Source organism: Cupressus sempervirens, chromosome 3, assembly GCF_028749045.1.
Source record: "Cupressus sempervirens isolate cs-2001-9-10 chromosome 3, ASM2874904v1, whole genome shotgun sequence".
NCBI lineage: Eukaryota > Viridiplantae > Streptophyta > Pinopsida > Cupressales > Cupressaceae > Cupressus > Cupressus sempervirens.
In genome coordinates, this window is record NC_143120.1 from 137,920,527 (window position 1) to 137,933,314 (window position 12,788).

Here is a 12,788-nt window from a genome sequence, read left to right on the forward strand (position 1 = left end):
TCCACTTGGATGTTCAGCAACTATCAAATTTTGGGAATTCAAAAGGCTATAAGAAACTTTCTTTGGTCTAATGGTAAAGGGAAAAATAAAATGTATGTTGTTAATTGGGGCTGGTGCCTGTTAGATAAGTCTTTGGGGGGTCTTGGGTTGAAGGATCTTAAATTGCAAGGTATAACCCTCGCTGCCAAGTGGATTTTACTCTTAGTAGATGGTAACGACCCATGGAAGGTCCTTGTTAGGCATAATATAGAGAGGGGCTTCCCTAAGAATGCAAAATCTTGGAAGAATCTTCCTTTTGCTGACTTAGTCCTTGGGGACTTCCTTGTGATGCTCCAAGGCTTTGTTGTTTTTAAATCCATTTGGAAATCCTGGGACCTTATTAAAACTCATATCCTTAACAAGAACTTCCATGATGATGAGCATCTCTTTGGAGAAAGGTCCACTTGGTGGAACCTAAGGTTGTTTGGCAAACCCCTTGCCCTCTCTCAAGGCTACTTTACCCAACACTGGTCCAATCTTGGTATTACTCAAATGATTGATCTCTTTGAGAAAGATAAAATTATTGATTGGGAAGAGCTTAAAAGGAAATTTGTTATTCCTGAATCTCAAAGAAAAACTTACAATATGATCCTCAAAGCTATCACTACTTTGCCTACTATTTGTCATGTTGACTCTCATAGATATCTAAAATGCAAATGGCCTAACAAAACTATTATATCTAAGATTAAAACTAAAAATATTTATAGTGTTATTGGTGTTAATGGCTCCATTATTGATCATGTCAATTCTCTTTGGTACTCTACCCTTGATACAAGCATCTAGAAGAAGTTTTTTGGAACCCTTTGGAAAAGTAATATTGAAGCTAAAGTCAAGTGCTTTAAATGGCTTACTATTCTTGATAGAATTCCTATTAGAAATAACCCTTCCATGTATGAACTTTGTAGTATATGTAGATTGTCGGAATCTAGCTGACACATTCTTTTTTATTGTATATTTGCTAAAGAAATTTGGGCTATGTTTGGTTTTACTTATCCTTTTTAGGTTAACGTCCTTGAAATCGTCACTGGATATATTCATGGTATTAAAAAATATTCTAATCTTTTTTGGAATATCCTCTCTTCTAACATCCTTTGGCAGATTTGGAAATGCAGGAACGAAGAAAGATTTCAGATCAACCCCAAGTTTCTTACTGAGTTTTTTCAAAAACTCACTCATTTTAAAATATTCATGTAGGTTCATACCACGATGATGATGGAGAAGAAGAAACTTAGGAGATTTCTAAAAGATGGTCATGCCACCTTTTTAATTTATGAACTAAAGCATAGGTACGCTTGGAGAAAGAACCTTGATGATCTGCAAATGTTCAAGAGGACATGTGTGAGGCTAAACAAGGAAATCAGGAAGAACAACCAGTCTACAAAAGATGAGATTTGCACGCTGAATCAAATCCAAGAAAAGAAAAACATCATGTGGATGGGGGGTCCTTTGGGCTGGACTGCCTGGGTGGACACTCATAGTGATATTCTACATTAGATTCTCTTTTGTCTATATGACCGATATATTTTCTCATGTTGTTATCTCCGATGTAAATCATTTTTAATGAGGTTGGGCCTCTTTTTTGTACTTCTTATGAATACAACTCTATAACATTCTTTTTGATCTATCTATATATAATATTTTTAAAAATTAATTAACTTTTATAAAAAAAATATTTTGATTTAATTAAATTTTGAATAAACATATTTATTCTAGATTCTTGATAAAGTTGATTGATTTTTTAGAAAAAAATTAGTATAATAATTTTATAAATTGTAAAAAATATCAATTCAAATCTAATAATATCAAGTAGGTTGGAAAGAAGATATTTTTCTTTGGAATAAATTTTAAATAATGAATATATTAAGTTATGTAAATATTATTAAAAAAAATATTAGAATAATAGTCATTCTCTAGTTTAAATTAAATTATTGAGAATATTTGAATTGCTCATATAAATAATTAAATTAGATTATAAAAATTATTTTTAAAAAATATTAGAAAATGTTGAACATTTTTCTTAATTAATAGTCATTATTTTTACTATAATTTTTATTTTTATATTTAAAAGTTGAGAATTTTTATTTTTTTTTAATTAATTTAATCGATCATCTTAAACCATCTTGAAATGTTCTACCCAAATTTTCAACAAAATTCTAAAAATATTCCAGTTAAGCTCATAGACATTTTGTCAATCTTAATCTTTCATATAAACAATTGGCCAAATTTGAAGTCAAAAGAATATAAAGATTAAAGGAGCACATAAAGGCAAAGAGATGTAAGGAAGAATTATTTGGAGGACACGAATGAAAATAGAATAAGTCAAATGAAACTAAGAAGACATGAGTCAATGAGTTTGACTCAAAATCACACAGTTTAACACTGATAACAATATCACAATGTATCTCATGTCACATGGTAGGATAGACATGTTTTATATTGGTTGATGTTTTTTTCTAGTGAAGGTGGAATAGCAAGGATAGAATTGACGATCTTGTCAAACAAAAAAATATTAACTGAACAAGTCAAAAGAACCGGCAATTTTACAAGAAAAGATCATTTGAGATAATTTTTTTAAAAAAAAATACCACCAGTTTGGACGTGAGACATAGTTTGAACATGAGACACTAAATTACATTTATGTTACCAGATTTCCTCCAAAGAAGAAGTGTATAGTCTTTATTACAATTTATACAAAGATCTATAATCTATATTTCTAACAATTTCTATTAGTAGAAACTTTATTGTTTATTTTTAAGTGTTAAATCTATAATGATATTTTTGAAATGAAATATGAATATTACTTTTTGTAAATAAAGTATAGAAGCAAAATTTTAGATCAATAGAAAAAAGAGCAAATTTTTTTGAAAGTAGAGCTTTTTTCAATAAGCATTACTTAAAAATTTAAGTCCCCATTTGCTCACATAACTTGTTTCTAATTCCTAAATAATAACTCCTCTATTAATTTAGAAAAATATTCAATTTTTTGTTTTTCATACAGTTAAGAATCCACATATTTAGTTTTAAGTATAAATTGCAATTAAAGAATTACGAGGGCTGGGCGTCCTTCGGCGATTAAGACTTCCCAATTTAGTAGCTATAGCTCTTAAATCCTACAGCAGTGCATGCTCTGACTCAGTAACAGACAGAGTACCCACTTCCAAGTATAACGCAACGGTACATAAGATAGATATCTTTGAGATAACGGTTGGAATCAGAATGAAAACAACACATTTTAGACGGTTTTTTTGTTGGGAACACAGTCTTGACCAATAACCATCTCTGCCAATACAACATATTCTCGTGACTGTGGAAACAATCATTGCCCGTGCTCATTAAGGTATCCAATGTTCACTCTGCTCTTCATCCCATGAGCACAAAATCTATTCTACGCAATGGGCATTGGCTATATGAGATTTCATGTACTCAAATCTCCTTCTGCAGAACAGTAACGACTCTTTCTGCATAATCCCTAATCTCTCGCTGGCTTTTTGTGAACCAAACTGAAAAACCATGATGCTTCATGGGACTCAACTGCAACTACAATGCTTACTAACAGCAACGCTCATGTTCGGAGCATCTGCCCATTGGCATTCAATCTACAGAAATGCAATGTCATCTTCACACCACGACTATGGAGATGCTCTCTCAAAGTGCATTATGTTCTTTGAAGGTCAGAGATCAGGGAAACTTCCTCCAAATCAACGCATTAAATGGAGAACAGACTCTGCTCTCACAGATGGCTCAGCTGAAAATGTAAGCTTTAGTTTGAAAAACTTTTGGGAGATAAATGTAAGCTGAGTCTTTCTTGTACAAACAAACCCTCGAAGCATGGGCTTATATATGCTTACAGTTATAGTTTCTCAGTTCTAAGCATTGTTAACTGATTAATGTGATATGATCATGTGAGGAGTTTTGCAGGTTGACTTGGTGGGAGGATACTATGATGCAGGGGACAACATCAAATTTGGTTTCCCTTTGGCTTTCACCGCCACAATGCTTGCATGGAGTGTCATTGAGTTTGGAAGTTTCATGGGCAGTGAACTGCAGAATGCTCAAGCTTCAGTACGCTGGGCCACAGATTATCTCCTAAAGACCACAGTACATCCAGACACAGTATATGTTCAGGTCTTTCAAACCTCTGGACCAACATTAACATTTCCTTTTACATTTTTAACTCTTTAAAAAAACGGTCTTTGACAGCTCATGCAACCCCAAATGCTATTGGCGACATCAAAATCTCATTTCATATTTGTAGCTGACACCAAAATCTTATAAATCTTCTAAACAAGTAAATGCATCATTGTGATAGGTGCTACGAAAAGTGGTCTAGAAGTATTTGTTGTGAGATATAGTACAATTTTACATCAAAATCTTACATGTCTGACTGTAGCTTGGAAATGGTAGAATTTTGATCTTTTGGGTGAACCCTGACTCGCAAATCTCTGATAATATGCTATTGTTGACATTAAAATTTGTGCTACTGAGTGAAAAAGGGACTAATAAGTCGATTATTTTTTAGCTTTTTCAGTTGGTGATTGACCAATTTGTGCAGTACTATTGGGACATTTAACCACAGGTACTCGTGTGTTTTGAGTGAGTGACTATTGTTCGCACATAGATATCCATGAATACGAAAAAGCTGAAACTTTAGCTTTAAATTCTTCACTTACCTACAATACACCAAAGAAATGGGTAAACCTAACTTGCAGTTAACGAGTTAAGTTAGCCTCAACGACTACTAAGACTAAAAATATAAGTTGTCAAATTTTGTCCTGCATTTTGTGCACACACCTAACATGTCTTGGCTGTAGCTTGGAAATGGTACAAAGTTCTCCCTCCTAAAGAACTTGTTTCATCTTTTGGCTGAACCCAAACTCACAAATATGAAAGTATAAACTAATAACACTGTTAAGGTCTTTGTCTTATTGAATTTTACATGTAGCTTAAATGTAAAATTATTTGGTTTTGATTTCTCATCTCATATCTTTTTGTTTATGGGTTATACTTCAGGTAGGTGATCCTAATGCAGATCATGTTTGCTGGGAGAGACCAGAAGACATGGACACACCAAGAACAGTCTACAAGATCACCAAAGATAATCCAGGCTCTGACGTTGCTGCTGAAACTGCTGCAGCATTGGCTGCTGCATCCATTGTGTTTCAGACATCAGACCCTGCTTATTCTCAACTACTCCTCAAGACTTCAATCAGAGTACTAATCCTACTACTTTATGCTAGCTCCTTATGTGGTCCATTCATTTTTTTTGGGATCATTCATTTATAGGAGGAATAGATTTGTGAAAATTGTTACTCATGTCAAGGGATTCTTGGTGAAGTTGAAAGGTTCTTAATAAAGAACCCACCAGAAATTATGTCTTGCTCAGTCTCTAACATCAAAAAGGGATGAAGCCCAAATTTGACTTTAAAAAAAACTGTTAAACATAAAATGTAGACCAATGATTTCTACCTGAAACTTTACATCTGAATCTTGATATCAATATCATTCCTTGAAATAGTGCAAAAAGTACCTCCTACTTATCAGAGTTCTTCCTATTTAAACACTCTTTTAACTTTAAATTTAACTTGTCAACAGGTCTTCCAGTTTGCAGACAAATATAGGGGAGCCTACAGTGACAGACTCAAAGCAGGAGTGTGTCCTTTCTACTGCGACTTTGATGGCTACCAAGTACGTTATGGCCTCATGGGTGGCTAAAAGTTCGAACTTGTCTTTGCTCTTACACATCTCTAGCCTAAATCTCTACTTTTAGTAGGTAACCTTAAGAAACAATGTAAACTATCAAAGTCTTCATACCATATTGATTGTCTCTCCTGTTTTATCATACGTAGGACAATGCAGCATCATTTTTTATGATACAGGGGAGAATATCTCGTACTTATGGCTAAAAGTTTGACTTCGTTTACGTTCTTTTACATATATCTAGCCTAAATCTCTATTTTTAGTAGGCAACAATGTAGACTATGAAGTTCTCTTCTTCTTTCAGTCCTCCTATGCAGCATCATTTTTATGCTATGGGGAAATATCTGGTATTACAGACATCAAATTTCTATAATTTATTGTATTACAGTGCTTTGTTTCTGAATTCAATTGTGTTAAGATTTGTTTCTAGATGGCAAAAATCTTTACACATTAGAATCTAGAAACAAATCACTGAAATACCTCATAGTTAAGAACACTTGTCAATTTGATGTCTAATAATTTTAATAATATTGTATCAACAATTTTGATTGTAAAGTTTATAACAGCTCTGTTAACTACTCATTATTGAACAAAATGTATTCCTCAATCTAAAATTTAAATAGTAATAAATTATGTATTATTATATGAGCACGGCAATAAAACATGACTTAGTACACTGACCTTCATCTCACTTTTTTTAAGGTCTTTTTGGATATCTTGACAAAAGCCTTGTTAATGTAGCTTAACATTCGATGTTTAGTTATAAAAGGAGGGAACTTGCCAAATAAATTCTTGCAAAAAATTAGATGTGAATTGAATTTCAAAATAAATTTTGAAGAGCCCAAAATTAGAATGCTCAACTACTGAATCCTCCCTTACTCCTATCTTAAGTGAAGACTACGAAAAGAAAACCAATTTTACTGGCTCTATATTCTCCTATCTAAACACGAAATCTTCAAAAGCTCATTCATTGTGTCGTGTGTTACAGGATGAGCTGCTGTGGGGTGCAGCATGGCTGCACAAGGCAAGCAAGAATCATTCATATATAACCTACATTCAAACAAATGGGAAGATCTTGGGAGCTGATGAAAACATTAATGAGTTTGGATGGGATAACAAACATGCTGGAATCAATGTTCTTGTATCTAAGGTATTATTACATGGCCCTTCTTGTAAAAGTGCATTTTGGTCCTTGTTTTACCAGTACTTTCCTTTAACGTTTTAGCAGTAATGACATGGGATTATTATGCAGGAATTCCTGTTGGGGAAGGTATCATCTCTGGAAACATACAAGGAATACGCTGATGACTTCATTTGCACTCTCTTGCCCCGGACAACATCTGCTCATGTGCCATTCACCCCAGGTAAATTTACTATTTTTTATGTTCATTTCCACAGTTGTCATATGATTTGCTTTGTTATATGAAAACTTTTTTTAAATTTTCAGAACTCACATTTATTAGAATTTTCTTAAATAAGAACTAGTTGAGATCTATTAGATTTCCACAATCCATGCTAATGTGCTCACAAATTTCTGGATTTGACTGTGTACAGTTTTTTACATCAACGTTTCGGATCATACTACATGATCCATCATCAAGATGCTAGAGAGAAAAGAGAACATAATTGCTTAAAGATTGAAAATAGTGATGTTTTGTGTTGATATAAATCATCTCAAAATGATTAGATACTAAAATACATTCTACTAAGATTACATATATAAATTATAATATCCATCCTAAATGTCAAACTTATTTAACTATTAATTCTTGTCTGTTAACAAATATTACATATAAAATAATTATGTCAAAATTTTGATTGACTAATTACACTACATAAGAAAATATTATGAAAATCTGAAAATTATACCACATATTACAAGAAAAATAATAATTTCTATTTTTCAGTAATATTTAAATTAATAAAAGACCACAACCACAACCCAAGTGTTGGATGCCTTCTACAATGTGCTAGGTCTGATTGTATTGTTTTAAGAATCTTTTTTATAAAATTGTCTGGATCTTCTTTTGACAATATCTTTTTAATTTAGAGGGATCATATTGAGAATGAGTTTAGTATAAATCTGATCTTTAAAAAAAAGTGTTAAAATGTATGTAACATTTTAGTTCATCCTAATATTTGTAAAAACATATAAATAAAGTTGAATGAATTTGAATGAATAAAAGGCCTGCGATGAAAAAACAAGAATAAGATCATTCTCTAATAATATTTAATGCCCCATAAAAATGTCAAATTAAATTTATAGAAATACTTCATAAATGTTATTTATGAAGATCAGATCTATTTCACCATTTTTAATTTGGAGTTTTGGTATTTATTGAAGTAAGCCCAGAGCTAATCTCAAACTCATTGCAGGTGGGCTGATATACAAACCCGGAGGGAGCAACATGCAACATGTGACAGCCATATCATTTTTATTGATAGCCTATGCTAATTACCTTGGCCACTCCTCTCAACATGTTCATTGTGGAAACATGGAACTCACTGCCGCTACACTTCGCTCAGCCGCCAAACTCCAGGTACACCATTAAATAATTTTTTTTTTTTAAATTACTACCATGAAAAGAGATTCAAACAAATCATTTATCAAATGATGGAGATAAAGGCTTAATAATTGGTGAACTGAAACGTAGACCTTCACTTGTATAGAACAACTTTCTCCCATGAATCATATTGATAGAAAAAAAAAGTGTCTTGGATGAATGTCCTGCAGGTAGACTACATATTGGGAGAGAATCCAATGAAGATTTCTTACATGGTGGGATATGGGCTTCACTATCCCAAGTACATTCATCACAGGGGATCATCTTTGCCATCTGTCACAGAACATCCAAGCCACATATCATGCAAAGAAGGCTCTCAATACTTTTTCAGCGAGAATCCAAATCCAAACGTTCTCGTTGGGGCAGTTGTTGGAGGGCCAGATATGAATGACCAATACCAAGACAATAGACCAAACTTTAGACAATCAGAGCCTACCACTTACATCAATGCACCACTTGTGGGCGCCCTTGCATTCTTCCATGGGCATCCAGAGTTCTAATGTAGAGATTAAGGGCTTCACACTGATATGGAGTATTGTGTAGACACTTCCCCATTTGTCTTCTATATTGTTGTAATATTATGTGCAAAACAAAAGGGGTCTCAAATGATTCTCTTGTTTCCTTGTATTTCTATGTCTTTAGTTCCCTTTTAACACTTCTGACACATGTTATAATGTAATTGTTTATTGCTTAAGAATCAATAACTAAGTGTATAGAGTTTGGGCTACAATATTATAGATATATTTTATTAGGATTAAGATTTTATTTATAGTTAATTTTATGTATATTGAATGAAATAAAATTTAATTTATAAGTAAATATTGATATAAATTTACATTAATTTTAGAAAAGAGATAATGTGAAAGTTTAGATATATTATAGTTGCAAAGAAAAACTACATATCAAGTTAGATTGGGAATTTAGAAGAAACAACTAATATATTTAATAATAACATAAAAAATAGACAAAATCAACTTCTAAATATACATAACCTAGTAAGTTACAAGGAGATCGAGATGGATCATCACCAACTTTTGAGATTATTGTAAGTTTAGATCTACAATAATATTTTCAAAGAAAAGAAAAAATACATAGCATTTAATATACTTCACGATCGAAAATAAAAAAGATTATCACTTGTTTTTGTGAGTCAATCTAATAGCATAACCCTCTACAACATCTTACCCATATATTCATAGTTATACTACAATGTAATAATCATGAATAACAAGACGTCAAATCCAATAGCATAAAACCTATAATTGTTGATACATCCAATATAAAAAAGCCGTATATCTAATATATAAAGTCCAACAAGAAACCATATGCTAAATTTGCTCACCGTAATATTTGATTAGTTCCAAGTTGGACTTATTCTTATTTCAAATGATTTTTTTGCATGTCACGTATCATTAAAAAATCTTCAAAACCCACAACCATTCCAAAACATCTAAAATTTTATTTTCTCATGAACTTCACCAAGCATTTGCAACAATAACCAACATGACCACCTTAGCCAAAATCATTTCATCCTCCATCATTCCAAAAACTGAAAGACAAGATTGCTAGCCAAGTTGATAACACATTAATCAATTTCTACATAAAAATATTGTCAAATATCTTTGATGAATTTGATGCCTAAACCAATATTCAAAACAAAAATCTCCCTCATACTAGGCTCGACTAATCACCATGTATTTTACCATGTCTTTTGCCTTTAGTTGCTTCAACAACGACCATAACCACTTATTCACACTAAAGCTAACATACATTTAGGGTTGAGACGTCATAGATAAATCTTATTGGGATTATAATATTATAGTTATTTTTATCTATATTGACTAAAATAAAATATAGTCATAAAATAAACATTTGATATAAAGTAACATAAATTTTAAGGGAAGTAATATAAGTTTCATAGTAACACAGGGATGCGTCCCCCACTTTTTACCCGACGTCTCGAAGACTTCAACGCACTGGAGACTTGGGGACTCTGTCTCCCCATCCCCAGCAGTGCCACTAGATTCCACCACCTCCACCAAGGATGGGGTACATCCTGATATTCACTATTTGCATATTCGACTATTTATGTTTAATGTTTGATGTTCCAATTCAATGCAATGTTCAAGTATTCACTCTTTTACATCTTTATATCCGATATTGCAATACATATTTTCATAACTAGCATTTTTAAGTACCATATGCATAGATATATTCACCCCTCTTGTCGCTCGCCATCCCCAAATTAAGGCCCCTCTATCCCCTCATCTTGGAAACTTGTCCCCTTGTTCCGCCATCCCCCCATCCCCTAAGGCAGTGTAACTATGATAAGTTTAGATCTCCAAGAATATCTTCAAAGTAAAAATTATATAATATATAATATATCTTAAGATTTTCTTTTCAAAAAATCAACCATTTAAATATGCTTAATCTATTATGTAATAGGGGCATAGAATTTTAGACTGTGAGGTCCTCCCTTTCCCTTGTCGATGTTGCTTTGCTACTGGTCACTTAGCTTTGGATTTTGCTCTTCTGTGTCACAAAGGTGTTGCTACTTGGTGAAAGGTTGCTTGTTCTGATCATTTGAATGTTCATGTTGATGACTCCCTCTTGGAGTCCTCCTCTAATGGCTCCCAACCTTGTTGCACCTATTGTTGTTCATGATCTAGCCACTATAGTTGCTTCAACTGCTCTTCCATGCCTTCATACTATTGCCACCAACTCTTCTTATGTTTAGCCCTCTGGCTTGGCGGCCACTTCTTCTCCCTCTTCTTTGGTGGCCTTGCACCATGGTCCTACTAACATAGCTTGAATTCTTTAGTACTCGGGCGGTTGTGTTGTCAATTGCCCTTTTGGTGTCCTTTGTTGGAGATCCCAAGGATTGTATCACTTGGATAGTTGTTCAAAAGCAAAGAAGGAACTCATGCCCTCCTCCTCTGGTGTTGTGAGTTTGGCCCCTTTTTTGGGCTTTCCCTTTGTGTTATCACTCGCCTACACTTGTGGTGTGATTTTTAGCTCGATTTGTTTGGGTTGTGACCTCTAGGCCTTGTTCTTTTAGTTATGTTTTCTATCAGTAGCCCTTGTGCTAACTTTGTATGGCCTTTGTGCCAACAGAGATGAGGATTTTGAGGGCAAGCCTAACAGGAGTTTGAAAAGAGGGAGAGATATCGATTCTAAGGAGGACAGGCAGGAAGAGGGGAAGGATAGCAATAAGGAAGATGAGAAGAAGGGGAATGGGGGAAAAAATGAGGAGGAATTTGAGGAATTTGGGTCCAGCCAGTACACATCTATGATTTTAGGAAAATATAAGAGAGAGGTTTGGAGAAATTTTGATAATATTTCTGTAAGGATGGGGCTCAAGAGAGAGATGATCAAAACTCTGGTTAAGGAGAATAAGGAGGGAAAAATTCAAATAGAGGAGTTGATTGACCCTATCCTTGTTATTTTGAGTGACATCACAAAGGAAAACCCTCAGATGGATGTGCTTAATAATGTTTAAAATAGTGTTATTGATAGTTATCAAACCACTAAATGGACTTTCCATGAAATCTAAGAGCTCAAATATAGAGTGGGTAGACTAGAAAGGGAAAATTGCAGCATGCAGAACAAGAAAACAAAGGAGGAAAAGGAAATGAATAAGAGTGGAGGAAGTGAAGAGTAGAGTTCAAACTATGGAGGGCACTTTGCAGAGAATTGCTGAGCAAAGCTATAACATTCTAAAAGAATAAAATGACAACATAAAGGTGCTCATAAACAAACTTGAAGAACATAGGGCCAGTAAGGAGGATAACCAATCTCCCAACAGTGGGAAGGATAAGACTTTGGAGGATGGTTCGAGAAAGAGAACCAAATCTAGCACAAAGAAAAAAGGACATCTAGGAACCTAAGAAAGATCTTTCAAACCTGAAAGAGGTAGTTGGAAGAATGACTGAGCTAGGGATTCAGGCTACGGAAATCCTCAGAGAAATTGCTTGAGCCTTTCTCCTGGCTTTTTGGGCCTGTCCTAGTTTTTTTTGTTCTACTTCCCTGTTTATTTATGTTTTTTTCTTGTTTTGTTGTGAGAGGTTGTTGTTTTTTTCAGTGGCCTTTATGCTAATGATACTTTAAGCCCTTTATCTATGTTTTTCTTTTACTATTGTAGGGTTTCAGGGCCCCATTAAAACATGTTTTCCTTAATTAAAAACTTTATACGGCCTTTGTGTTGTTGTTGGCCTATTCTTTGGGCCTTGTATTTGTATGTGCTTTGTACCATGGGCCAACACCCTCTTGGAGCTTACTTTTCATAAACAGGGGGATAGTGAATATCATCACTAGCTTTTGGGGTCAATCCAATAGCATATTCTCTACCTCTAATGCATGATTTGTAACTCGTGGAATCTAACAACACCTTAGTCATCTATACATATCCATTCTACAATATCACCATTACAAGCAACACGAGATTAATGGTGGAGAAAATACAATGCCATAACCCTACAATTGCTAATG

The 12,788-nt window shown here is 33.7% G+C and overlaps 1 protein-coding gene across 1 annotated transcript; it reads left to right on the forward strand.

Moving 5' to 3' along the window:
* Nucleotides 1–3,357: 3,357 nt before the first annotated feature.
* LOC149565140 (endoglucanase 8-like) lies at nt 3,358–8,927 on the forward strand. Its single transcript, XM_089818685.1, has 8 exons — nt 3,358–3,792; nt 3,958–4,164; nt 5,050–5,250; nt 5,632–5,724; nt 6,725–6,886; nt 6,989–7,100; nt 8,113–8,276; nt 8,471–8,927. The coding sequence occupies exons 1-8, from the start codon at nt 3,550–3,552 to the stop codon at nt 8,798–8,800; spliced, it is 1,512 nt and encodes a 503-aa protein (XP_089674811.1). The 5' UTR covers nt 3,358–3,549; the 3' UTR covers nt 8,801–8,927.
* The last annotated feature ends 3,861 nt before the right edge of the window (nt 8,928–12,788 follow it).

Excerpts from the sequence above, each read along its gene's own strand:
- LOC149565140 (XM_089818685.1), top strand. The coding sequence starts at position 3,550 with ATGATGCTTCATGGGACTCAACTGCAACTACAATGCTTACTAACAGCA. Across the intron at positions 3,793-3,957 it reads CAGATGGCTCAGCTGAAAAT|GTTGACTTGGTGGGAGGATA; the intron begins GTAAGCTTTAGT and ends GGAGTTTTGCAG. Across the intron at positions 4,165-5,049 it reads CAGACACAGTATATGTTCAG|GTAGGTGATCCTAATGCAGA; the intron begins GTCTTTCAAACC and ends GTTATACTTCAG.